General features: G+C 40.4%; 1 protein-coding gene across 11 annotated transcripts in view; it reads right to left on the minus strand.

Annotated features, from left to right (window-relative positions):
• SYTL2 (synaptotagmin like 2) overlaps positions 1 to 24,842 on the minus strand; it is a 1,607,062-nt gene that overhangs the window by 214,724 nt on the left and 1,367,496 nt on the right. For all 11 annotated transcript variants that reach the window (XM_044071181.1, XM_044071180.1, XM_044071175.1 and 8 more), the window contains one exon: positions 12,386 to 12,505. In XM_044071181.1, the coding sequence (XP_043927116.1) occupies positions 12,386 to 12,505 (120 nt within the window). The remainder of the gene's footprint in view (positions 1 to 12,385; positions 12,506 to 24,842) is intronic.

The raw sequence follows: 24,842 nt of genomic DNA on the forward strand, positions 1-24,842 counted from the left end.
GCCAATTTAGTTTTTGGAGAGATGAACAGTGGTGGGTGGAAGACCTGTGGCTGTTAGCGAACTTAGCGATTTTGTTGTAGCAAGAGGAAAGTTGTTTTTTTAGAGAGGACTGAAGATTAGTTAGGAGTGGTGCTCCATAGAGAAGAGAGGGAATAAGAAAGGAAGAAGAGAGAATGATTTTAGAGGTCCTTGTGAGGTACTGATTTTGATGGTAGAGCATACCTAGTTTTTGATGGGTTTTTTTAATATTTAGTTGTAGATGGGAGTTGAAATTAAGCTGGTTATCAATTTGGACACCAAGTAACTTGGTTTCAGACACCAGTTCTAGAAATGAGTTATTTTGACTAGTAATCAAGAATGTGTTTATATCGAAAGGAGTAGTTTTAGAGGGGGTAAATACCATTAGTTTAGTTTTGGAGGCGTTGAGAGCTAGATGGGTTATTTTCATCCAATGCTCAGTAATTGAGAAAGCTTCTTGTGTAAGCTTTTGGAACATGGGGGTAGATGTGGCAGAGCAGATAATGGTAGAATCGTCAGCATATTGGATGATGTTTGAGAATGGGATAGATTTATGATGTTTGAGAATGGGATAAATAGATAGTACATGTATTATACATTTCATATTTGGTTCTAATGGGCAAGGTATATACTTCTTGTGTCCATTTGATTATGAATTTAATTAAATTAAGTATTTGGATGTATGATTTCATGAAAAAAGGATGTTTTTTAGAACCATGGTGGCTGTTTTAACCAACAGATGGTGCTGTGATAAAATCATGCAGATGGGGGAATATACACAAATAATTAATACATTTTGTTTTCATTTAATTTTTGTATTAAATTTTGTATTCACTTTACGTAGAAGAAGTTTGAATTACACTGGTATACTATTTATTCAATAATTTTAATAATGTGGAGAATGTATTTGATTATGTTTGAAAATCATATTGATTTTAATGTAGTTTTATTTGGGGGTGAAACAGTTAAAAAGTTAATTTACTTATTAATTAATTGATGACGTTTTATCAGTATATAAGGAACATTTGATGGTTTAATTGTATTTTCTGAAGAAGTTCTGGTTGTACATGATGAAAACGCAGTGTGTATCGTGTTGGTGCGTTAAAATAAACTACTTATCCACTTTTGAAGCCGTGGTTCCTATTCTCCTTGAAGTGCTTTATTTTTTGTTTTCCTGGTGACTGTTAGCACTTTTTACATATTTAGCATGATTACTCAAGACTCCAAATAATGTGATGTGCAATGCATGCTAATGAGTGCATAATGATATGGTAATGAGGAACCTCATACAAATGGTGTTTTTTGTGTGCTGTAAGTGACTTCAGATATGCCCTAGAACCCTGGTTGGTAACCACATATGTAGCACCCAGACCATACAGAAAATGGCCTATAATACAGCACATGCTGAAACACATAATACAGTCGAGCTAGTGATTGGCCAAGCAGGGGATGATTTTGTAGCCTACATATATTAGGAAGGTTCATGCAGAACACTTCTGAAATCTGCATCAAGATTTTTGTAGCACGCATAATGCTGCATAAGAAGGCATTAAGCAAACACTTGAAATGACAGGTTAACATAGTGGTAGGACTTTCCATACAAATTTTGCCAGCAGTGGATGGACATCCACGTGACAAAGACACAGTGGCAGTAGCAGTACCATGGCTGAGGCAGAGGTGTATGTAGTACACTGTAGCAATGGCAAAGAAATGGTGTCTAGTCTGCAACTATGATGCCATGACACAGACAACCGAAAGAACGTGATGCATGCCTTCTCATATCCAAGCTGCGCAGGTCAGTGTATGGACTGGTCATGTTCTTCAGCAGATATAACCAAATGCACACAGGTTAGGGGAAATGCACAGTTTTCACTTAGAAAGACAGCTGGGGAGTACCCAGAGAAAGATGATTGCCTCACTGTGACTTGGGTAGAAGTTATTAGAGTGGTTGGGGAATACAGCGAATGGCAACTGCAGCAATATGATATGGTACTGGTTCATGGGACTAGTTTGAGATGATACTTTTAATGGCCACTACAACATTATTTGATGGGGTAGGGTTATTGAAGTGGTTGGAGAGACATAGTGAATTGTAAGTGCAGCACTGTGTGATAGAGGAGGGTTATGACAGGCTAACACAGTCGCCAATTACTCTTGGAGGTTATGGGAAGTCAAGGATCACATGGAAACAAGCTGCCATAGTGAGACCACTGGCAATATCTGCTGTGTTGGCTTGAGATGCTAAGTTTGAAGGGGTCAAAGGACAGGGAAGAAGGAGGGAAATGTATTGGATTGTGAGCAGTCACCTTGATGACACTTGCCATATGCTGATTCTAATGAGTACCCTGTTCACAAAGTATTCATGAACCTCTAGCACAGTTCGGATCCTGTGTGTTCACAGCAGCAAAGAATGAACAGGACTGCATGAACTTGCACTTGCAGCCTGATGGGTCATCCCAAGTACTGAGCTACAGCAGTGGCATTAGCTAGGGCCAGGACCACACCAACAACTGATTGTGGCAATCTGCGTATCACCTGTGGACACACAGACTGGCTGTGGCAATCTACTTGCCCATAAATGACAGTGAGGCTGTGTCTCCAATGATCTCATCAGTCTGACTTGGGACCATTTGTTTCCAACCTTCCTACATCTGTACCTTCCCAAGGCCATGAAAGTCATGACCTCTGGAGGCAAACTGCAGGTAGGTCACAATGTGTCTCATGAAGGTATCAATGGAAGCAATGTCTATTACTACTTACCTAAACTACATTGTCTGCTTCCCATTCTTAAACTCCACGTCACTGTACACTTGTTGCATATTACCCCAGAACCCACAGGTCACAATAACTATCTTCACCATGCTATGTGTGCCTCAATCAATAGCATGCACACCCAATGGTTAATACAAAGTATTGCAGCCATATCAGGGATGATTTGAGTCATGACGTGTCATACCCTCGATGTTTATCCCCTATGGTAGGTATGCACACCTCAGAGGCAGTGCACAAGTGATATACTTTGTGTACTGTGGACAAATGTGGAAGCCATAAGAGGCTTTCAGATGGAAGCTGTCCAGTATGCTGTGGTGAGGGTGTGTACTCAGTCTGTACCTCTACAAGGACCTCTGATATGGTAGATGTAGCTGACCCCTTCCCCTGTTGTTCTGCAGATAGTGCCACTGCATCATTGGTCTGTGCTACATGTATGTTGCCATCACCATCAGCCACAAGAGCTGGAACCCCCACCAGTGGAACCTATGACAGCAGGAACACACACATGACATTATTGTCTTTGCAAACATACATACCTTCTTATCCCTCTTGGCATGCATAGTACTATACAATAAAATGCAGGTATAGCATACTTAACATATACATTTTGTTGTGTAGGTTGTTGCAATTAATATCATAGGTGTCTGGAAAGATAGATTTGCAGGTAAACCTTGGTCAGTACTTCCCTTCAAATACACTGAAGTGTACTATACTCCAGCAAGTCACTGGATTTTATGAAGTTGGTGCTTCCCCAGCTGACACCCAGGTTCCTTCTGTCAGCTTAATGCCTACATCTAAGTCACTCATAAGTATGATGGACTATTACCCTGTTTGGTAAGTATCACCAGAAACTTTTCAGCCTTGGTGAGATTATTCTATGTAAGTAGTCTTCTCCCTTCTCCTGTGGTGGACCTGAGTTTTGCATTGTCAGGTGCCTTTTCCTTTACATGAAGTATCATACCAGTAATGCTCTGTCAAACAGGTTGCAGAGATCTATCATGGCCACCCCCTAAATTCACATCACATGCCAGACTCTGTAAATTCTGGTCCTGATACTGCTTGCCTGCAGATGGCTACCAATAGCACTTCATTCTGCTGGGAAGTGAACTTTTCCAGGCTGCTGGCTCCCTTAGTTAGCCATACTGGTGCAAGTATACCTGTGGGCAGAACATGTTAGCAGCATGCGTGTACAGTATACTGTAGGCTATCCATACTTATAGCCACTTCCCCTCCTTTATTCACTTGCTTATGTGCCCTAATATATGCCTCCATCACTTCTGTGCTGTACCTTTGGCCACAGGATCCCACAGACATACATGCACCTGCTTATCAACAGCTGTTAGTGCTATGTACAGTCTCCCCATTACAGACTGTAGCCATACCACAACATGCTGTCCTGGAACCCCAAATCCACTTATCCACGTCCTTCATAATGTTTCCATTATGACACTCCCCCAACATCTCAGGTGGATAGTGCAGGGCCTTGTCAGTGTCCTGAGTTCCCAGTTACATATACATCACATTGGCTGACTCAGTGTAACTGATTAGAATCACTGGGTTTGTTGTTCTTTCTGAAGAAGTTTACTAAGTGGACTCCTTCCTAACCTCTGCAACTCCTTCCTTAACTTCAGACATACAAATCTACAGAATCTCTTGAAATTTATGTATTCCATAGGTGTGTAACACTGAGTGTGGATGCACAAGATGGCACCATCTTTTTATATTGCACTAAAAATGGCCACAATGCAGCAATTATGCTAATAAGGCTATTTACAGCAAATGTTTCTGAATCACTACAGTCAGCACAAGGCATGTGACCAGTATGCTTATCTCTATGTCATGTACAGGCCCATTGCATTAGGGTGCTGTGTTATGGAGATACCATAGCACTGTAGGGCAGCTATACATTGTGGGACATGTGATCTAAGGCATGCATATGAGACCATGGGATTACCATTTTGTTCCTCTACCTGATCTGATTGACAGGCACTGTGGAATGCACATCTCCAGTACAGGGAGTGCAAGACTTTGTTGTGCTTCATGCACAGGGACTTCTACGAATACCTGCTAGGACAGTATGATGGTCTACTGCATAAGGTGGAATCCTGGCATGAGCTTGCCATGTTGGCACTGACATCCCCTGTTCTGTTGAGTACTCCCAACATTGCTGCTGCAATTTTACACATAGCCAAACTTATTTGCACCTAGAGTGGGACGTAAAGGTTGGGGAGAGTCTGCCAGAAATATAGCAAGCACTTTAATTTTTTTTCCAGTACTACTTTGTTCTGATGTCTTACTTGGTTTATACATATCCTTAGGACTGCATCTTCTTTTGTAGTGAAACTAAAGTAGCAAATAAACATAGCTGGATGTCAAAGAAAGCAGAATGACTCTTCAAGCAGTGAGATGTGAATACCTTCTGTCGCAATGTACTATGGAATCAATATTATGTTGTTACCATATGTATAATAACCTTTTCCTCATTGTGTAGTCTGCATGTCCAGTTTTAGCAGATGAAGAAGACGAAGTGAGGGCACACTTGCCTCAGTGTGCATTTGCCAAACCATTTGGCTTTTATTTGCCAGAGGCCACTATCACTCAACAGGGGATAATGCCTGTCTCTGAGTCGGTACAGAGGTGCAGATGACATGAAGGGTTTATTGGTGACAAAAGGAGGTACTGCTAGCACAGCTAGCTGGAATTTTGTAAATAATCATATGTCATATTTGTGAATCTCAACACGATTCATATGCTTGTATTATAAATGTATCAGAACTGTATGTTGTCTGTATATCAAACTGCTGATACAGAAGTGTGTGTTGAAACAGTTTGTAAAGTACTGAGCTTAAAGATATATCCACAGTGTACCCTACTGGAAAAGAACAGAAATGTATATGCACTATTGTAACTGTGTAAATGTATATTTTTTTAACAGTTGAAACTGGAACATAGAAGGTTAATTTGCAAAACTTCAGAAAAACAGTTAAAATTAAATTATTTTATAACTGTGCCATAAAATATGGTTTCAATGCAGCAAGGAGACAGGATGCCGGGAGCCTTCTGCACTGTCTTGTAAGTGTTTTATTTTTTTATGTCTTCCAGCAGCTGCAAAGAATTGAGGGTTATGTATTTTTCACAGGTAGATGCTAAAGGCTGGTAGTTTCTAGCAATCGGGGTTTAGCTTGGGAACTAAAGTCAGATGACATGAAGTGATGTCATCCTACAAGCTAACCCAGCAGTAATATTTGAGATATTAATTTAAGAACTCTCTGAGAGAGACAGTGTATTTTGTTTGTCTTTGACCTGACAGCAACATCAGCAAGAAGACCCATTTACCACACTTGCTTTGCTCTGTAAGTTAGTTAACTAGGGTTTAGGGTTTACTAATTCTCTTCGATTCAGACAGGAATACAGTGAAGTATAGCTTAGATGTTTTCTTTATTTATTTGAGACTGTCCTGCAATGTTGTTTTAAATATTTCCTCTGATTTTGAACTCTGATGTAACTGTGATTGTTTACTGAGTATTTTCTTGTTCTTTTATTATTTACTATTAAATATATTTAAACCTTTCGTTGTGGCTGATATTTGTGAAACATATTTAAGTTCTGAGAGTACTTGCATATATAGTTGGTGACACTGTGTGGGCCACTCCTAATAGCCTTGCTCTTGGTCAAACTACCATTTGGATTAATAGTAACATTACACAGTAAGATTGGACACCCTTTGTTAAGGGCCTTAAAGTAGCTGATAAGGAGTGGGTGGTGGCAATAATAACTACCTTACAGTCTGGGCAAAAGGGAGCATAGCTAGTAAACCTCTGGCAGCCTTTCCCAGGTGTGTGTGTGTGTGTGTGTGTGTGTGTGTGTGTGTGTGTGTGTGTGTGTGTGTGTGTGTGTGTGTATGTGTGTGTTTGTATACACATCAAATCTCAAAGAGTGTGTGCGTCAGCTACTTGCGCAGGGACATGAACCACTGGTTGGACAGAGAGGATACTGGAGGCCTTGGCTTGGTCACTCAACTGAGTTCTCAACTCTATAGCTGTGCTAGTGGGGGAGCCTTATTGGGGATCTGGAGAAGGAGAGAGAAACCAGCCCCAGACTGACTGTGGTCTCTGTGTGCTCTTAAGGGAAATTACACTTGATGCAGAGAGCTACATCTGGGAATACTGTGTGTGTACCTGTCATCCTCCTAGTGTGTACATCCCCCACTGTTGCCAATGGTGAGGATTGAGGGTCCTTGATTACTGGGCCTTTGGTGGGGTGTCACAAGTGTCATCTGTGGCCACTTCTGGTGGGGTGGGTGAAGCTTTTCTTCTGAGAGTGGTCCAGAGGAATCTGCCCTGGTCTCTCAGCATGAGGTGTGGCAGGTGATTGCAGCTAAGGTGCAGTGGCACCTTTGCAAAATGGAGTTCCTTTTGGCATGGCTTGGAGAGTTGCAAGACTGGCAGAATCTTACCATAGAGCCATCAGAGGAGCAGTTGACTCCTAACATCGGTTACCTGGATAAGTGATGACTGGGTTTGTTGCACTTTGAGTCAGCCTGCCACCCGACCATGCCAAGACTATACCCAATCCCTGTTCTGATGTTTTCCCTCCCTTATGTGTCATACTCCATTCCTTGTTTGTTGCCCAGTCCTCCGCATTACTTGCCTACTCTATGTATATCAGTGCCTATCAACTGTCTTGTAAGCCTTTTGTGTTTCTACCACCCTCTCTATGTACGTTTATCTTTTAAGTTTGTCTGTCAACCTCTGTTACCTGCAATTCTCTTTGTATTCCTTCCACTGCTTTTATCACAACTGCTCCATATACCCTTCTTTTCTACACTTGAAAAATGGTCTCTTTTCCAATATAAAAACATTACTCCCCCATCTTTCATACATGACGATTATCCTTATGTGTTTCCTTCAACTTGTTGCTTGCTACTTTACTGCCTCCCTACCCACCCCATTTTCACCTTATCTATGTGACGAACAGGGTGAAGATTTTGATGTGCAGTCCTCAGTGGTCCATCTGATGGCCACTGTGTTGCCCTTCTTGAGCTAACCAAGTGTGACATGGGGTTATGTGGCACTAAATTGCACTTCTGAGCATGCAGTGATGTGGCTACACTAGACCATCTTCATTGTGATGTCCACTATGTTTTTCATGTGGCATGTTGTAGTACTCTTTCAGCATAGCACAGCTCATTTATTAGTACTATAATTCTGTTTATTATGAGGTCCTTTGCTTAAGCTGTACAGCAGCCTCCTTGAAAATAGCACTGTGGAAGTGCGCAGCACTTGTGCATGAATCAGAGTGATGCTGTGGCAGCAATACCTAATATTATAACTGTTATAAGCCGCCACCACTGGGATAGAGAAATAAAGCTCCGATGACAATGTAGGTGACAATTTTGATTAGGGGCTTAGGTGCTTTATGGCACTGCTAGGGGAGTAGAGACTGCACTGCAGTGGGAAACCTCCGGTGATCCTGCACCTCTTCCAGCCACTGACTGGGGGTAAGCCTCATTAGCGAGTGCAGTGGAACATACACTTACAAGATGAGGGCACTGTCAATCTTTGCTGTGATTCAGGCAGTCCACCCCAATCCAGTGGTGGGCTTAGGGACTTGCCTAAAGCTTCTCTCATTGCCATCAAGGACAGAAATTCTCTGATGTCTGCCTGTATGATGTGTCTCCCTCGGCAGATATGGGGACGCGCCACCACTTAGGGAATCACTAGACTCAAGTTTGATAAAGGGAGGCTTGATTGCCAGTAGGTGGTGGGGGAGAATGACCTAGAAAGAAAAATGATTACACCTGTTACATGTAAATAGCAAAATGTTATTCAGAACTCCTTTTCTGGTTCCAGAAAAAAATCACATTTTCTCTGACCGGAAAGGTGAGCTACAACAGGTAAAGGGTATTACTACCACAACTTGCATATGTCATGCTTTATTTCCAAAATGAACCTATAGTCTCCCCAGCTTGCATGCAAAAACATCTGTTGCTACATGACACTATTTCCTAAAACAGAGAATCATTGGCTCACATTACTAAAAGCCGACTGGTGTGAGAGAAGAGGAAGTGCTGGACAAGTAGTTACTTACCGTGTCGATGACACTCAGTGAACTTTCAAAGCTTATTGTTTGATGTTCAGCCCTTTGATGGCTAGACCATTTGATGGATGACAACAGACCCCCCTGCTTAAGGTATTATCTTAATGTGCCTTCTTAAAATATTTCATTATTTACATGCTGCACCTATTAATACAATTAAAGGTGTTTCTCCTTTTCTTATGCCTTCCTCTACAAAAGGCAACTCATGCCACTCACTTTCTTCTGCTTTTGACTTTGGCAATTCCTTTGCTTTTACCTTACTAATGTCTATCTCTAAGTGCCTACTGCTGAGACCCCTGTTTTTCACTAACTCTGTTTCTACATTATAAATGGAAATCTAGGACTCTGTTCAGGTTCCTTTCCTTCTCGTTGTGGGTGTATCACTATTAGTCTCTCTCTCTTTCCTCCTGTCTCTACACAGACATACTTCATTTCTTTAGTGGCTGGAATACTCTGACAAGGTTACATACCATGTACTATGGTTTCTTCCTTAAGGCTCAATAACAGGCCTCTGATAACATACAGAGTCTTCTATCCCTTCCAGTCAAAGTCAGACTTTAGTTCCTTTTTGAGTTTATATAACTATTCCCTTTTCTTTATCAGGACTCTACATTTTTAACAGTTTATCAGGCTACTGTTGCCCTCGCTTCAATTTTTTTACTAGGGGCACATTCGGGACTGTGTATTCTTAACAGTGTGGTAGATTGCTGCTGCCCCAGCCCAGTTTGTGGAAGAGCTATATTTAGGCCACACAGTATCTGAATGTGCTCCCTGTCCCCATAACTTCCATAGTGTGTTGAAATGAGGGAAGTCTTGGCCATTTATGACACTTCTTATTAAATTATGTACCACAGTTACATGATACTGTACTTTATCCAACAGTGTTTGAATTTCTGTGCATATTATAAGATTTTCCTTCCTGCCTCCATGGATACTTACTGTTTTACCTACATCTTGTCATTTGCTTTATGAATACACTCAAAAGTATAACCATAATTCCAGAGTCTAATATCTTTCTCAGATACTTTACTTACAGCAACATTGTACATTTGGCTAAACAAAGACATTGGTAACCTCCAAACTCTGGACCCCACCCATTTCGGGTTTGTGAAAGGCAGATCATGCCCCCTGAACCTGATCGACTTCTTTGAGGCAGTCACCGAAGCTGTAGACGAGGGGTAAGGTGGTTCACACAGCTTATCTTGACCTCGCCAAGGCTTTTGACACCATCCCCCTTCTGGAATTATAGCTAAACTCACTAAACTAGGTATAAATCCCTATGCCACAAGATGGGTTGCCAATTGGTTCACTGACAGAACCCACACTGTAAAAGTTGCAGACTTCAAATCTGACTTCCAACCAGTGACAAGTGGAGTACCACAGGGTAGAGTCCTGGGACCTCTCCTGTTTGGTATCTACTTCTCTGAAGTACAGGCTAACACAGAAGACCTTTGGCTAACAAAGTTTGCAGATGAATGCACACTAGGAGCCATAGTTGAGTCCCCAAATGATGTGGACATCCTACAGAAGGGCCTCACTGAGACAGATGCCTGGTGTCAGAGCCATGGTCTCAAGCTCAATGCCAAAAAGTGCATTATCATCCCCTTTGGTAAAAACTCTGTACCCATGAACTACCACATAGGAGGCAGTCTACTTGACACCGAATGTGTGATAAGAGACCTGGGGACCCAGGCGGACAGTAGTCTCTCCTTTGATAATCACATCGCTACAGTAGTCAGGAAATCCTTCTACATGGCACACCTCATCACAAAAGGGTTCTAATCTAGGAAAAAAGAGGTCATTGTTCCCTTCTACTCGACACTCATTAGACCCATTACAGAGTACAATGTCCTTTTTGGAATGTACCTCACAAGACATCTGCAGCAGCTGGAAAGGCCACAGAAGTACCTCACAAAGAGGATTACTTGCCACAAACAGATGCCCTACACTGACCGTCTCAAAAAACTCCAGCTTTACTCTGTGGCATATCATCTACTTCGAGGTGATCTCTGTCTAACATATAAAGCTATGTCAAACACGGAGTTGTTGGACATGCTACACCTAAAGAAATCCCAATCCCTCTGAGCTACACGCTCTAGGGACCTAAATCTTGGTCACCACAATAAACAGGACATGCTGGAGGAACAGATTCTTGTCCAAGAGACTTCCCATACTCTGGAACAAGCTACCAATCTATGTCAAGCAAATTTCCTCAGTAGGACTCTTCAAGAAAAGTCTTAATAAGTAGATGGGAAATAGGAAATACACCCCAGGGATCACTTCTGTGGCTCTGCTCGACAGAGGCACAGGAAAATAACATTCTTGGGTGGCATAAGCCAGGGAGCCTTGTTGACTAGGCTTACGTAGGCCCCTGGGATGATAGCCTAGTACCTACCTATGATCCTATGAACCTACCTTGTCACAGAAACAATGTGCTTATTCTACTATTCTAGGAGTTGCTTTAATCCAATCCCAGCAGTACACTTTCATCAACATGCTGGCTGGGAGTCACATTTTTGCTAGGTATAACATTCCTATTTTCATTGCCTGCATGTTGGTTAGAAACTGCATTTTTGTAAGGTACAGCATTGCTATTACTAGTTAAAAATATTAAGCAAATGTGTCCCTGTTTGCAACATCTAAAACATGGTATTTCAATTACAAATAGTTTTTGTATGTTCACAGCATTTGCACTTTCTCATTTAAAGGCTTAGATTGCATACTTTTCTTTTCAATTAGCACAACCAAATTATCAGTACACTCTGAAAATCCTAGTTACATAAATTACATCAGAATGCCCTTTTGAATTTATCAACTATTAAATTGTTTATCATTTTGCTTACACTACTGACTTCTGTTTCTCTAAGCATAACTTTAAATCAGACATAAGTACAAGTTACCAGCCTATATAAATTTGACAACAGACCTCTTTCAGTTTGGGCCCTCTGATAATTAAAAAGGGATATACATATATGCATATATATGTGTACGGGTCTACTTCTAAATTTCAAAGTTTCAAAACTTAAACTTTCTTATGGTCAAGACCATAAGATCGAAGTTTTGAAACTTCAAAATGTAAATTAAAAAAAAATATATATTTTTTTTATGTTTTTGCAGGGGGCAAGCCCCCTGCACCCCCCTACACCCCCTGCTAATTAAAAATACTAACTCCGAGATTGCACTATGGCGAGGAAAATAGTAAATGTACCATTCTGTGCTGTATGGTGATCGCCATTTAAACAGTTCAAAGTTTCAAAACTTCGACCTTATGGTCTAGACCATACGAAATTTGAAGTTTTGAAACTTCGAAATTTAGAAGTAGACCCGTGTATAGACACACACACACACACACACACACACACACACACACACATACGAAACGTCAAACACCAGGTAGTATCATTAGGAAATTAAGTTTTTGATTAATGACATATAGCAGCAAGAGCATGTTATGTGGATTAGTAACAAGACTGTGTTAAACACATTTTTTACATACAGATGACAAAGATGCCATGCCAGACGAACTGCTAAGATTGGTTAGGGAGCTGGGCGTCTTCTTGTGCTTGCTAAGCTGGTAACTGCCTTCTGATGTCGAATCTGTATCTCTGCCATCAGTCTACAAGACACCACACAAAAAACATTTGGTAAGAAAAAAACAATACAATATTCTTTATTGTAATGTATCGAGCACAGTCTGTATATTTCATACAAATACATCTGCAAAGATTGTCAGCTGTCAGGTACTGGCAAATATACTTATTAAGACTTGTAATGACTATATAACATAACTTTACTAGTATGAATCTCAATACTTCCCCTTAAAAGCTCATACACAATTAGCTCTTCACCAGACTAAGGGATAAATGGAAGAAATGTAATTTAATACTCAATACATTTTTTTTGTAGTTGGGGTCTTCTGTAATTTTAGTTTTAATGGACCAGTCACACATGGTTGACAACATTTCAATACTAAGATATAACTTACAGTACACAACAAACATACAAAAAAATATAGATCATCCTTTATGATTACATTACAGTCTTAACCATAAGGTTATCTGACATTCACATTTCTCAGCTTTAGCATTCAACCACGACCATAATATTTTTTTCTTGTGACATCAAAACTTAATTTACGTAGTACATTAAAAATGTATATTTTACTTGTTCACAGTGAAATAATTCTTATGATATAAATTTAAAATGTGCAGGTAAAGCATCATATATCCATACTTATTTTTCAGACACAACAATCTACTGGGACTGGTTTGATTTCTGGATATTGATCCTTCTTGTAGAGTAGTTTCCAGTCAAAGGAGGGATACGTCCTTTCCTGAAGTGATTCAAGATTCTGGATCTGAACAGAAAGATGCAGGGACAGATTCAGGGTTTTGCCCTCAGAGTTCTGATTCAGACTCCAAGAAGAGATCACTTTCTGATTCTCCCTGTGACGATTTCTCTCCTCTGAGTCAACTGATAGAAGGCCAAGTAGTTTCAGTGGGAAAACGCTGAGGTTTCTCAGTTCCTCAAAAAATACTATGAGTTGTTACAGAAGGTTATTTTCCAGAAAGTACACCCATTCTTCCTGTCCAGTCTGCTTTACAACTGTCCCTAAAAAGGCAGATAGGATTCCTGTCTTTTAACTTTTTTTATACACTGTTCCCAAACCTGACCCAGAAGCTATGTCCTTAGTTGACTCCTCTGCTGCTAAGCACTTAGTTAATTCTAATCCTACTCTTTCTAAAAAGCATGGGAAATTATTGATAGATATGGGAAAAAGTGTAAAGTTCTGCAACTTTGAATTTCAGAACTTTAAATTGTCAGGCTATTATGTTGAAGTTTATTCTGATATATTGTGAAAGTATGAGGAATGTTTTATTTACAATTTCTTCTTGTGAAGAAAAATCTGTTTTAAATAACTTTTTTCTATTGCATAGGTCACTTCTCACTGCTTGCAGTGTGTGTGACTCTGTTGGTACTTCTTTCAGGGCTAAGGCCACTGGTACAGTTTTAATGAGGTTTGCTTGGCTGTATTCTCAGAACCTTCCAGATGATGTTAGAAATTAGATTTTTAAATTCTCCCTTGGATAGAGATTTGGTGTTTGGCCCCATCTGCTGCAGAGGTGATCACAAAGTGTGATGAAAGGGGCAAGCTCCCCTTTTCCAAATTGTCCAAGGGATTTTCTCTTTCCATATCCAGTTTTGTTAAAAAAAAAACACAGAATAAACAGTCTCAACAGAATTCAGGTAAACATGTCTAAGAAGTGGTAAGAAGGTTCCAAAAAGAAGTCTCAGACCTCCCGAAACCACGGACACTCCAACAAGTCTGAATGACTATTCAAGAGATCTTGTGACCCTCTCACACTCTGACCCTCTTTCTCTTCCAGAAAGTCTGAATCTCCATTTTTCCCTTTGGCAACAGATTGTTTCAGACAAATGGGTTCTGAAAAATATTCATCGGGGTTATAGATGGCAGTGGGAGGAAATTCCTCCTTTTTAGGGCGTCATTCCTCATCTTGCAGATCAGACTGCTTTGTTTCCACCTGTTCTTCATCATATACTGCTAGAACCAGTTCCTCCCTCCCACTTCAAGATCAGTTCTGGATCTTTCTTTCCTAAACCAGTTTGTGATAGTGCCCAAATTCAAAATGTCACTTCACAAGCTGTTACCTCTTCTTTCTCTTACAAGTTTCCTCATAACACTAGACTTAAAAGACACACAACATTACATTCCTACACATCCAGATTTCAGGTGTTTTTAAAGTTTTTTGTGTCTGAATCACATTATCAGTTTTCTGCCTTACAATTTGGACTATCCGCTGCACCAAGAGTGTTCACAAAGTGTGGCACTCCAGTTATATCTCACTGTAGGATACAGGGTGTCCACATATTTTTATATTTAGATGACTTGCTTATATTTCCAGAGTCTTTTTCAAAATGTCAGGAATCTCTCTTGGGTGAGAAATCTTTTGCACAAGCTGGGATTCCAAGAGAACATTCAAAAGTCTTTCTTGACTCCCACACACAGGATTATGTTCCTGGAATGTCAACTAGACACATCAGTTAAACAGCTTTTCTTCAACAGGAAAAATAGTAGATCTATTTCTAAAGGTTTTCACTCAGACTTTATTCACTGCAAGGGAATACCTCAGGAGTTTCGGTCACATGGCATTTATGATTCCTATGATATCTCTGGCAAGACTCCACATGAGAAAGAATACAGTGGTATCTAAAATCAGCATCAACACCCTTTATCATTTCAGATCCCAGTACAGGGGTTTGTCAGAAGAGAAATTACTTGGTGGAGACAACAGATATCCTTAAATAAAAGTCTCCCCTTCTTCCTCCCTGCTCTAAAGCAGTCAGTTACCACAGATACTTCAGACTTTGCTTCAGAGCAGTTTCAGGAACAATATAAATGCAGGGGATGTGAGACACCAAGGAGAGCTGCAAGCACATAAATATGAAGGAGATGTTTGCCCTGATCAAGGCACTCAATTTTCTGAGCAAGTCTTGGTCTCTGCAACCTCTTCAAGTGATTACAGACAATACTACAGTGATGTGGTACATCAACAAGCAAGTGGGAACCAGGCCATACTCCCTTTGAAGATTAGTCATACTAGTTTGCGATACAGCTTCACAGCACAGTCTCACTCTACAAGCATCTTACATTCCGTCAGAGCAAAACTGTGTGGCAGACAAACTGAGCAGGACCAGGGCAGAACTTCACAAATGGAAACTAAATCCAGGAGTCTTCTAAGATTTGATCCATCTGTGGGGAGTTTCTCAAGTAGACCTCTTTGTCTCCTCTCTGAACAAACAGCTGGCAAAATTCTGTTCCAGGACTTCATGCAAGAAGGCCTGGAAGTCAGATGCATTTGCTTTTCTTTGGACAGGAATGTTCCTGTATGCCTTTCTACCTTTTCCACTAACATCAAAGGTACTGCCAAAGATTCAGAAGGAATCCCCCAATATCATTGTGGTGATTCCATTATGGCCCACGCAACTGTGTTTTTCTCCTTTTGGAAATGGCCAGGGGCAATTATCACAAGCTTCCTCACAGACTGGGTCTACTCACACAAGAACAAGGATCTTTAATGCACCCCAACATCAATCATTTTCAACTGACTGACTGGATGATAGGGTCTTAATTCCTTTTAGGCACCTAATCTGGCTGACTGGAGGTTCTTAACATGGAAAACAGTTTTATTGATTTCTCTGACCTCTGCAAGAAGGGTGTCTGAGTTGCAAGCCCATACAATGAGTCAATCCTACCTCATTTTCCACAAAGACAGGGTTCTTTTGAGAACTAATCCTTCTTTTATGACTAAAGTGGTATCCGAGTTTACTTTAAGTCAAACTATCCATCTTCTTGTTTTCTTTCCTGAACCTAAACATGAGGGAAAAAGGATACTCCATACCTTGGATGCCCACAGACAACTCGGTACAGTCCTGACAGAATTAAATCTTTCAGATCATTGGATCAATTGTTCATTTCTTGGGAAGGCAAGAAGAAGGGACAACCGTTGTCAAAACAGACTATTTCCAAATGGTTGTCTAAGGCTATTACCTTTTGTTATAATCTTCATGACAAATCTGTTCCAGGCAGGGTCAAGACCCACTCTACAAGGACCTTGACTGCCTCTATGTTTTTTTGGAAAGGGTTAGATTCTAGAAGTATTCTAGAAGATTTTATTTGATTCTCTGTACATACTTTTACAAAGTACTATAAGCTGGATTCTTTCTCTGTAAATCATACTTTGCTGGGACCATTATCCAAAGGATCCTGGACCCTTCTCCTTCCACCTCCCAAATATAGTTAGCTATGGTAATCTACCCATATAGCTAAGGCTACTGCAGCACTGATTAATATGAAGAACATAGTACAGTTGTGTAAGTTTATATTCTCATAACTGTAGATGTTTGAATAATTACGGCTGCAGTAGACACTCCCTCCCTCCATCCCACTGGATGCTCTTCATATTGATCACTGCTGCAGTAGCCTTATCTGTCTGAGATTCAAGCTCTTATAGTGAGTCAAGCCAACCTCATTTTTCACAAGAATGAGCCACTCCCTCCCTCTGTCCTCCTTGTTTTTTGGTGTTTTTTATTCCAGTGTGTGGACATTTATTTTTTCTTATTCCTAGCACTGCCCTTTCTGGGCTCAGCCTCCCTTTCTCTGCTGGCAGGAAAGCTCTGAAGGGCTTTGTGCCCAGACTTGTTTTTAGTCAGATCATCTTGAGTTGCTTGACAGTTTGGGTGTGTGGAAGCTGCCCTGAAGCTTTGGAAGCTGGCTGGGTGTTATATCCTTGGCAGGATATAACCCATATAATTAAGGCTACTGCAGCAGTGATCATTCAAACATCTACCGTTACGGTAAGTTTAACTTACATAACTGTACTACTGCCCTCCTACTCCTTTACATTCATCTCACAAGGTTATTTCTCTCATCATTTTTATGGTGTGCCTGCAGTAGGCTTGGCCACAACCACATCAGCCTCTGACAAGGAGCTCTGTCTTCTTTGTTCACTGCTCAGTGGTGGTTAACATTACCAGTGTGTAGTAGCAAACCTATAATGCTAGTACCTAGGACTTTAACCCACAACACAGAAAGGATTTGCATGGAACTAAGCTTAGGGCTGCTAGTTAGTGCATCAAACAGCACTAATATCAGATCATAGCACTATCTAATATCTAGCCTTAACCCTAGACACCACTCAGATAACTCCCTGCAAAACCAGGTCCTTAAATCATAAAACCCAAACCAAAAACAGGTCCTGACAACATGGATTTGCAATTTCCTAATGTCACTGTGGCCATCTTGGTAGATACAGGTATCCTGAGACAATGCAGCAATGGTCTTATGTGCTCATACAATCTTAAAGAAACTAACAGTGTAAGACCTGCACATACACAACCTTCTTGAGGGCAAACATGCTGCTTACAAACAAGGTTGTCAAGAAGACGCACACTACATCCTCCACACAAAGTCCTCACCAAACACACACAGACCTTCTGAGGCTGAGGCACTTGAAATAAACCTCTCCAAACTTCAAAGATCTCCTAAGCAATCAAATGGCAACAGCTATTTCCAGCAATCATAAAAACATACACCAAAAGAAACACCTAACATCACACATAATTCTAGAGCCAATAATCTTCCAAGAACAAAGTACATAAGGCAAGCAAATACTTTACCTATTACTTTTGTCTCTGGGGACTCTATTGTATGCCACACAGATGCACTTTGCACCAGGCAGGACAAAGAGAAGGTAATGGTTAGTTGTGTATCTGGAGCTAGAATTCAAAATATCAAGCATACACTCAAGTCACTGCACCAAAGATACTAATATGATACTATCTCCCACTGGGTAGCACGTACTCCCACACACCAGGATGGGAAAGCCATAAAGAGTTGTAGGATAATAAAGTACTGACCGATTCTCAAAATTAAAGCATTAGTGGTGTCCCTAAACTCACAAAAAGGGCAATACCACCATCACACTGCCTTATTCATACCCCATTTTGCCAGTACTAGATGGTTTGTTGGCTTTAAAGTATCTGAGAATTGAAAGACAATAATCTGTCTTAGGACATCCTAAGGTAGATGTTTTACCCAAAGAAATTAGTATGGAGGTTACCATGTTAATGACTTCACAGATGCGGATTCTATCTTCTGGAGTTTAAGGCCTTTTTTGACAGCTTTGAGATAAAAGAAATGCAGATGTTGTTACCTGGAAATAAGTACAAGGCACAAAATATCTAAACAAATCTGGTGAGAATCTACTTTTGCGAACATCTGTCTAAGTCTTGCCTATCTTACATAGGTTCATACTAGGCTAACTACCCTTGCGAGCTATTTTAAGCCTAGCCAATTATCCCCTGTGAGATTCAAACCCTGTACCTTGTGTTTGTAAGGCAAACAACTTAACCATTAGGCCGCCCTCCCAACCCATGTCAACTGATAACATGTCATCTTATTTTCCTAGTTAATTCTTTTTCATTTTATAGTAGTATTTTTAATATTGGAAAGGCATGGTAGAGACATAGAAAACTGACATCATAGTTCAACAATTTTGACAGAAAGCAAGAAACAGATTTGATGAGAAATATTAGCATAAAAATCAGACAGGTTCAAGATCCAGTACTTGGGTTTTACAGGCTTAATCACAGAGCCAACAAAACTTAAAATGCTGTAACAATAACATGCATGTCCTGCTATTCCTGCATAGGGATTTTCTGAGGTGTACAGTTTCCCAGTCAAAGTAAAACTGGACTGCAAGGCACTCTGGAGAATACAGACATCTGTTACTAAGACATGGTTTAAATCTGCAGAAAGTACTCCGGCAGTACAAGGTTTCAGTGCCTTATGCATATTTAGACCATCAGATGCACAGACAGGGGCAAAAAAGTTTAGAAGTCTCAACCTATATTAGCAGCAAGCATAAATCTACATTAATTACACAGGAGAATGCCCTGGAATGGACTCCCACAGGTTATACCTAGACCCACTCAAGACACTCACCATTAAACCAAATACCCTAACTATGAGAGACTTTAACTACCCCTCTATAGATTGGGAAACATACATTGCCTCTATCTCACAGGCACAATGTTTCCTGGACTTTATTAACACAAATACCCTGGACCAGATAGTGCACACTCCAATCATTGGATCAAACACAATGGATCTAGTATTCACCAACATGGGACAGCATTGCATTCCCCCCACCCCCCCATATCATGTCCTCATTGCTGATGTTGGATCACAAAGCTATCTCCCTCAAAATAAAAACAACCTGGAAAACCCAACCACAGATGTAACAATTAGGAACTATTCTAAAGCTAAATACATCCTATTAAGAGACAGTTTGTCAAAATTCATGGTTCTCCTAAACCCTGAGAACACAGCTACATATGCAGAATTATTTACAGAAACACTGAACAAATGTAAATGGCTGCATTGACACTGCAATGCCTACCAGAAGTAAGCCTAAATTTAACAGCAAAAACAATTTCTACAGGTGGAATCCTTACCCTAATAGGGTGAATAACAAAAGAAAAAAAGTCATGGCCAAAACCAGAAAGAGCAATTCTCACAGAGACATCAGTTCTCTGAAGTAAACAAAAAACTAAGAGGTCTAAAAATGTCAAACTGGCCAATTATGAGGTTTGGATAGCCTCTCAGGCTAAGAACAATCACAAAGTCTTCTTCAGCTATGTCAACAACCTTAAAGGTAACACTCAGCAGTGTACAGAACTGGTGGTAAATGGCACAACCTTCAGTGACCAAGGTGACATAAAGACTCCACTGGCTGATAAACTTAGCTCTAACTTCATCTCCCCCACACTCCCCCTCACTACCCCTCTGTGAAATCTATTCTACCACATCTCCCAACTATAAACATGGGGCAGGTCCTGGTAGCAATCTCTAAGGCCAAAAACACTGCTTCTGTGGGTCCCAACAATATCCATGGTTGCCTCCTAAATAGCCTAAAACATGGCCTATCAGGACCACCTCAGGCAGTCTTCAACTACAGCCTCAAAACAGGTTAGGTGCCAGGTGAATGGAGGGTCACAGCAGTCATCTCTCTTCAAAAGGGTGGACCATTAATTGACCATGGGAACTACAGACCCATCAGTCTGACAAGTCTAATAAACAAGGTCATGGAACAATTACCATGGAAATGATCAATAAGGACATTGGTAACCTACAGACAATGGACCTATCCCAGTTTGGCTTTGTTAAGGGAAGGTTTTGCCTATTCAGTCTGGTAGACTTCTTTGAGACGGTCGCCAAGGCTATGGATGAGGGGAAAATGGTACATACCACCTACCTTGACCTGACCAAGGTGCTCGATACAATACCCCACTTGGGTATTGTTGACAAACACTCAGAACTAGGCATAAATCACTACAACAATGCATTGGATAGCTGGCTGACACAAGATAGGACCCAAGAAGTTAAGATCAGTGAGTCCATCAGGAGACTGGTCACCAGTGGAGTATCCAGGGCCCCATGTTGCGCCCGCTCCTGTTTGGCATCTACTTCTCGGAAGTCAAGGCTAATGTGAAAAGCATTTGTCTCACCAAGTTTGAAGATGACTGCAAATTTGGAGCTATTGTAGAATTTCTCCACAGCACCACATCCTACAAGAGGGTCTAACACAAACAAATGACTGGCATCAAACCAACACATTAAAACTCGACATGAAGAAATGCATTATAATGCACTTTGGGAAATTGTCCACCCAAGCTAATTACTCCAGCTATAAAACACCCTAACAGTGGACCCAATAGTTAGTGATCTTGCAATATATGTAGAAAGTAAACTGGCCTTTGACCAACACATAGTCAAGACAGTAGGAAAATCATTCTCTGCCACACAGCTCATAAACAAGGGTATGGCATCCAGGTCCAAGGAAGTTATTGTACTGCTCTGCTCAGCCCCTATCACGCCCTTCACTGAGTATAACGTCCCTTTGACATATACCTAACCAGGCACTTGTAACTGTTGGAACACCCTCAAAAATTCCTCACCAGGCGAACTAGGGTATGAATAGCCTGTCCAATACAGGTTGCCTTAAGGCGCTATCTCTGTACTCAAGTCTCCCACAGGTTACAGATGTGATGCTTATGCTCCAAATGAAATAAACAATGGTTGTGAAAGTCTTTACAATGGATAAGCTTCTTGTCGGGAATGTACCTAGAATCTTAGCTTGTGACATATATGCCTGATGTTTAAAAACTTATATTGGTATACATATACACAGTATAATCAAAAAATATAAGAATGAAGTGATTGACTGACAAACGCAAGTGTAATACATAACAATCTTCATTCATATGACAAAAAGAAAGACCGCCTTATACCACTGATATGCTGATGGTAGGACATCTTTCTAGGCAGGAATGCGAAGTGTGCAAAGATCCAGAAGTCAGGCTGGATATCAGTCCTTCTGTGACAAAAGTCCAAAGAAGTTATCACTGTGGCAGCAGTGGATGAAACAATGAACATCCCTCTCTGTTCAAGCCTTCAACCATTTAGAAATAACAATTCCTCAGTTATAATCCTACCCCATCCTCTCAGATTTCCTAGCAGCAACCTATGTGGGACTGAGTCAAAAGCCTTGGTAAAGTATGGTACATAATATCTACCTGTACTCTGCTGTTCACTTAGTAACTCACAGAACTGGATCCATTTTCCTTCTGGCTAAAAACATTGATGATTGCAGCCCATGATATTAAAGTCCCCATTGGAAGCAATCAGCTTTCTTCCTTTCCAAGACTTTCCCTGCCATTGCTGTTATGCTAATTGGTCTGTGTTGACCTTCAGTCTTCCTAACTCCACTCCCTCAATTGTAAAATGGTACCACACTTGCTCTCTTCCAGTTTTCAGATACTTCTGTAAAAAACTGTGATTTGCTATAGTTATCAATGAGGGGGTTTGCCCAAATATTAGCCACATCCCTGAGGGCCAGTGGAAGTCTACCACCTTGTCCTTGTGTTTTATCTTCCCAAATGGCAGACAGTTCTCTATTTACCTTTTTCCTTTCTAGTCTGTTGTCCACATCCACTACTCTCCCTTTTATTCTTTAATTCTTTCTTAGCAAGGCACCCTCTTCTTGTTATCCTCCATTAAGACTGAAAGACAATATGCATTCAGCACCTCTGCATTTTACCTGTCTTACATCTTTACACAGCCTGGCCAGGTCTGCATCTCTGTTCATCTTATTTGCTATACCCCAGAAAAGGGCTGTTCTTCTTCTTTTCCCATTCTTCAAACTCATTTTCAACATTGCCGTTGTTACACACATTACTTCTACTGCACTTCTCCTAGCTTTGTTGCAACATGCTGCCTCCACTTCTGCAGCCCTGCGTTCTACCTCTTGTCTGCAAAACATTTCGCCCTAATTGCTATTATCACATTCTTATGTCTTCAACCTTTGTCCATGGCCCTAGTTATGCAATCAATCAATCAGTCAATCAATCAATCAGGCTTTAGTTGCATGTCTATACACCTAGGCAAGGTACAGTTATGTAATAATTAAAACAAATGAATAATAGTAGCAAGTATATCAAATAACTTAAAGGATTATACCGGTAGACAGAAGTTCAAAAGGGTCCCTAAATTCTCTTTGAAAGAGGTGACTCTAAAGTAACTCACACATGACTGCACAAGTTCACACTCATGAAGCTGTCATGGTAGATAACGTCAGAGGTCAGACAGAAGACAAGAGCCCGAAGCTAGAAATGTAAGCCTAAATATGAGGACTACAAGCAATCCTAGGGCAGCTGAGCATAGTGCCCATGAGGACTTGTACGACACCACAAGCTATTTTATATAAGTGGGACTGCATCGCATAAGGCTTTAAGTAAAATCACAAGAACTCTGAAAGTGGGTTGGTGCTCTACAAGAAGCCAGTAGAGACATTCAAGAATAAACATAATGTAACTATATCTAGAGAAGCACACAGGCAGTCTCTGCACCACATTTTGCACTCACTGCAACCTTCTAACCTCAGTGTTTGAAAACTCTAGACAAAAGGTTCCATACTATCACAGAAGGTATATAACCAAGGCCTGCACCACAAGTGGCATATTTTCTAGGGGAAATGGTGTCTAATATGGGAGATTTTCTCAGACAGCGACAGCAAAAACAGAAGAAAAACAGTACCTAGTTCTGAAATGTAAGCTGATCACTCAGACTTACTACCTGGAGAAATCTTAAAACTCTGACGCCATAAATAAGGATATAGGCTGTAGATGACCATAAGTGGTGTGAAAAGCCATGGCAATATTTTGACATGGGTTGAACCTGTGCCACTAACTGACATCAGAGAGATTATATCCTCCAAATAAGTCTTAACACAATCACAACAGTCCTCTTTACTTCTCTGGAAAGGAGAGGTACAGCTGAGTGCCACCAGCTTAGCTATGACATTGAAGACATTGCCACTAGACAACATTTCCGAGGGAAAGCATGTAAACATCAAAGGGAACCGGATCCAGAATAGAGTCCTGCTGGACACTGCAACAAAGAGTAGACAGATCAACTAATCCTAATGATCACATTCTAAGTATATCTTGACAGGTAGGAGGCAAAGGTGTTGAGGACTGTGCTGCTGCATACCTCAGAGGACCATGTGGTCAGACATATCATGCATTGCAGCCAGATTAATTAGGACAAGTACTGATCTCATGCCACCAAAGAATTCCTGAGACATTCTCATATCTTGTTCAGGCTGTGAGGATACTAGATATTGTTATCCGTGTTTGCATGACTGTCTTAAGATTTGTAAATAATTGTAAATAATTGTAAATTACCTTGTGTTACATATGCCAGCATGACTAGCTATAATTTTGTAAATATGTTTTTTGATAATCACTCTGATTTATGCAAGATGCTTGAATGTCAAACAGTGTCCTTTTGGCTGACGAAATGTACATGTTAAGAACTGAGAATTTATCCTAACACATCCATCAATAATCCTTCCATTAAATTGATTTTGTTTATTGATTTATATCTGAAGAACGATATTATTAATGACTAAATTAACTGATTGATAACTAAGAAATTTTGGAGCTTCACTCAATAATCAGTCAGGCCTTTGTAAATATCGTACATAGTTTATGTTGTTTATTTTTTGATATATTATAATGTTACTATTTTAAAAGTTATTCTATTTCATTATATATTATTCAATTGTTGAAAAATAATAAGAATCTGTTGGCAAAAAAAATGTACATGTTCTTTGTAAAGAGAATTCTGAATGTATGTTGTGCCAGGGTCAGCTGACCTAGATGTGATGTCATTGTGTGCCAGAGCTGAGAGAATAGAATCTTCACTGCAGCTGTTTGTTTGCTTTATAAAGTCTGATACGAGAGAATAGAATTCTCATAGCAACTTTTGCTACTTTTGTAAAAGATCTCCTATAAAAAGCAGGTTCTGA

Source organism: Protopterus annectens, chromosome 5.part0 (assembly GCF_019279795.1).
Source record: "Protopterus annectens isolate FY-2018-M chromosome 5.part0, PAN1.0, whole genome shotgun sequence".
Taxonomy (NCBI): domain Eukaryota; kingdom Metazoa; phylum Chordata; order Ceratodontiformes; family Protopteridae; genus Protopterus; species Protopterus annectens.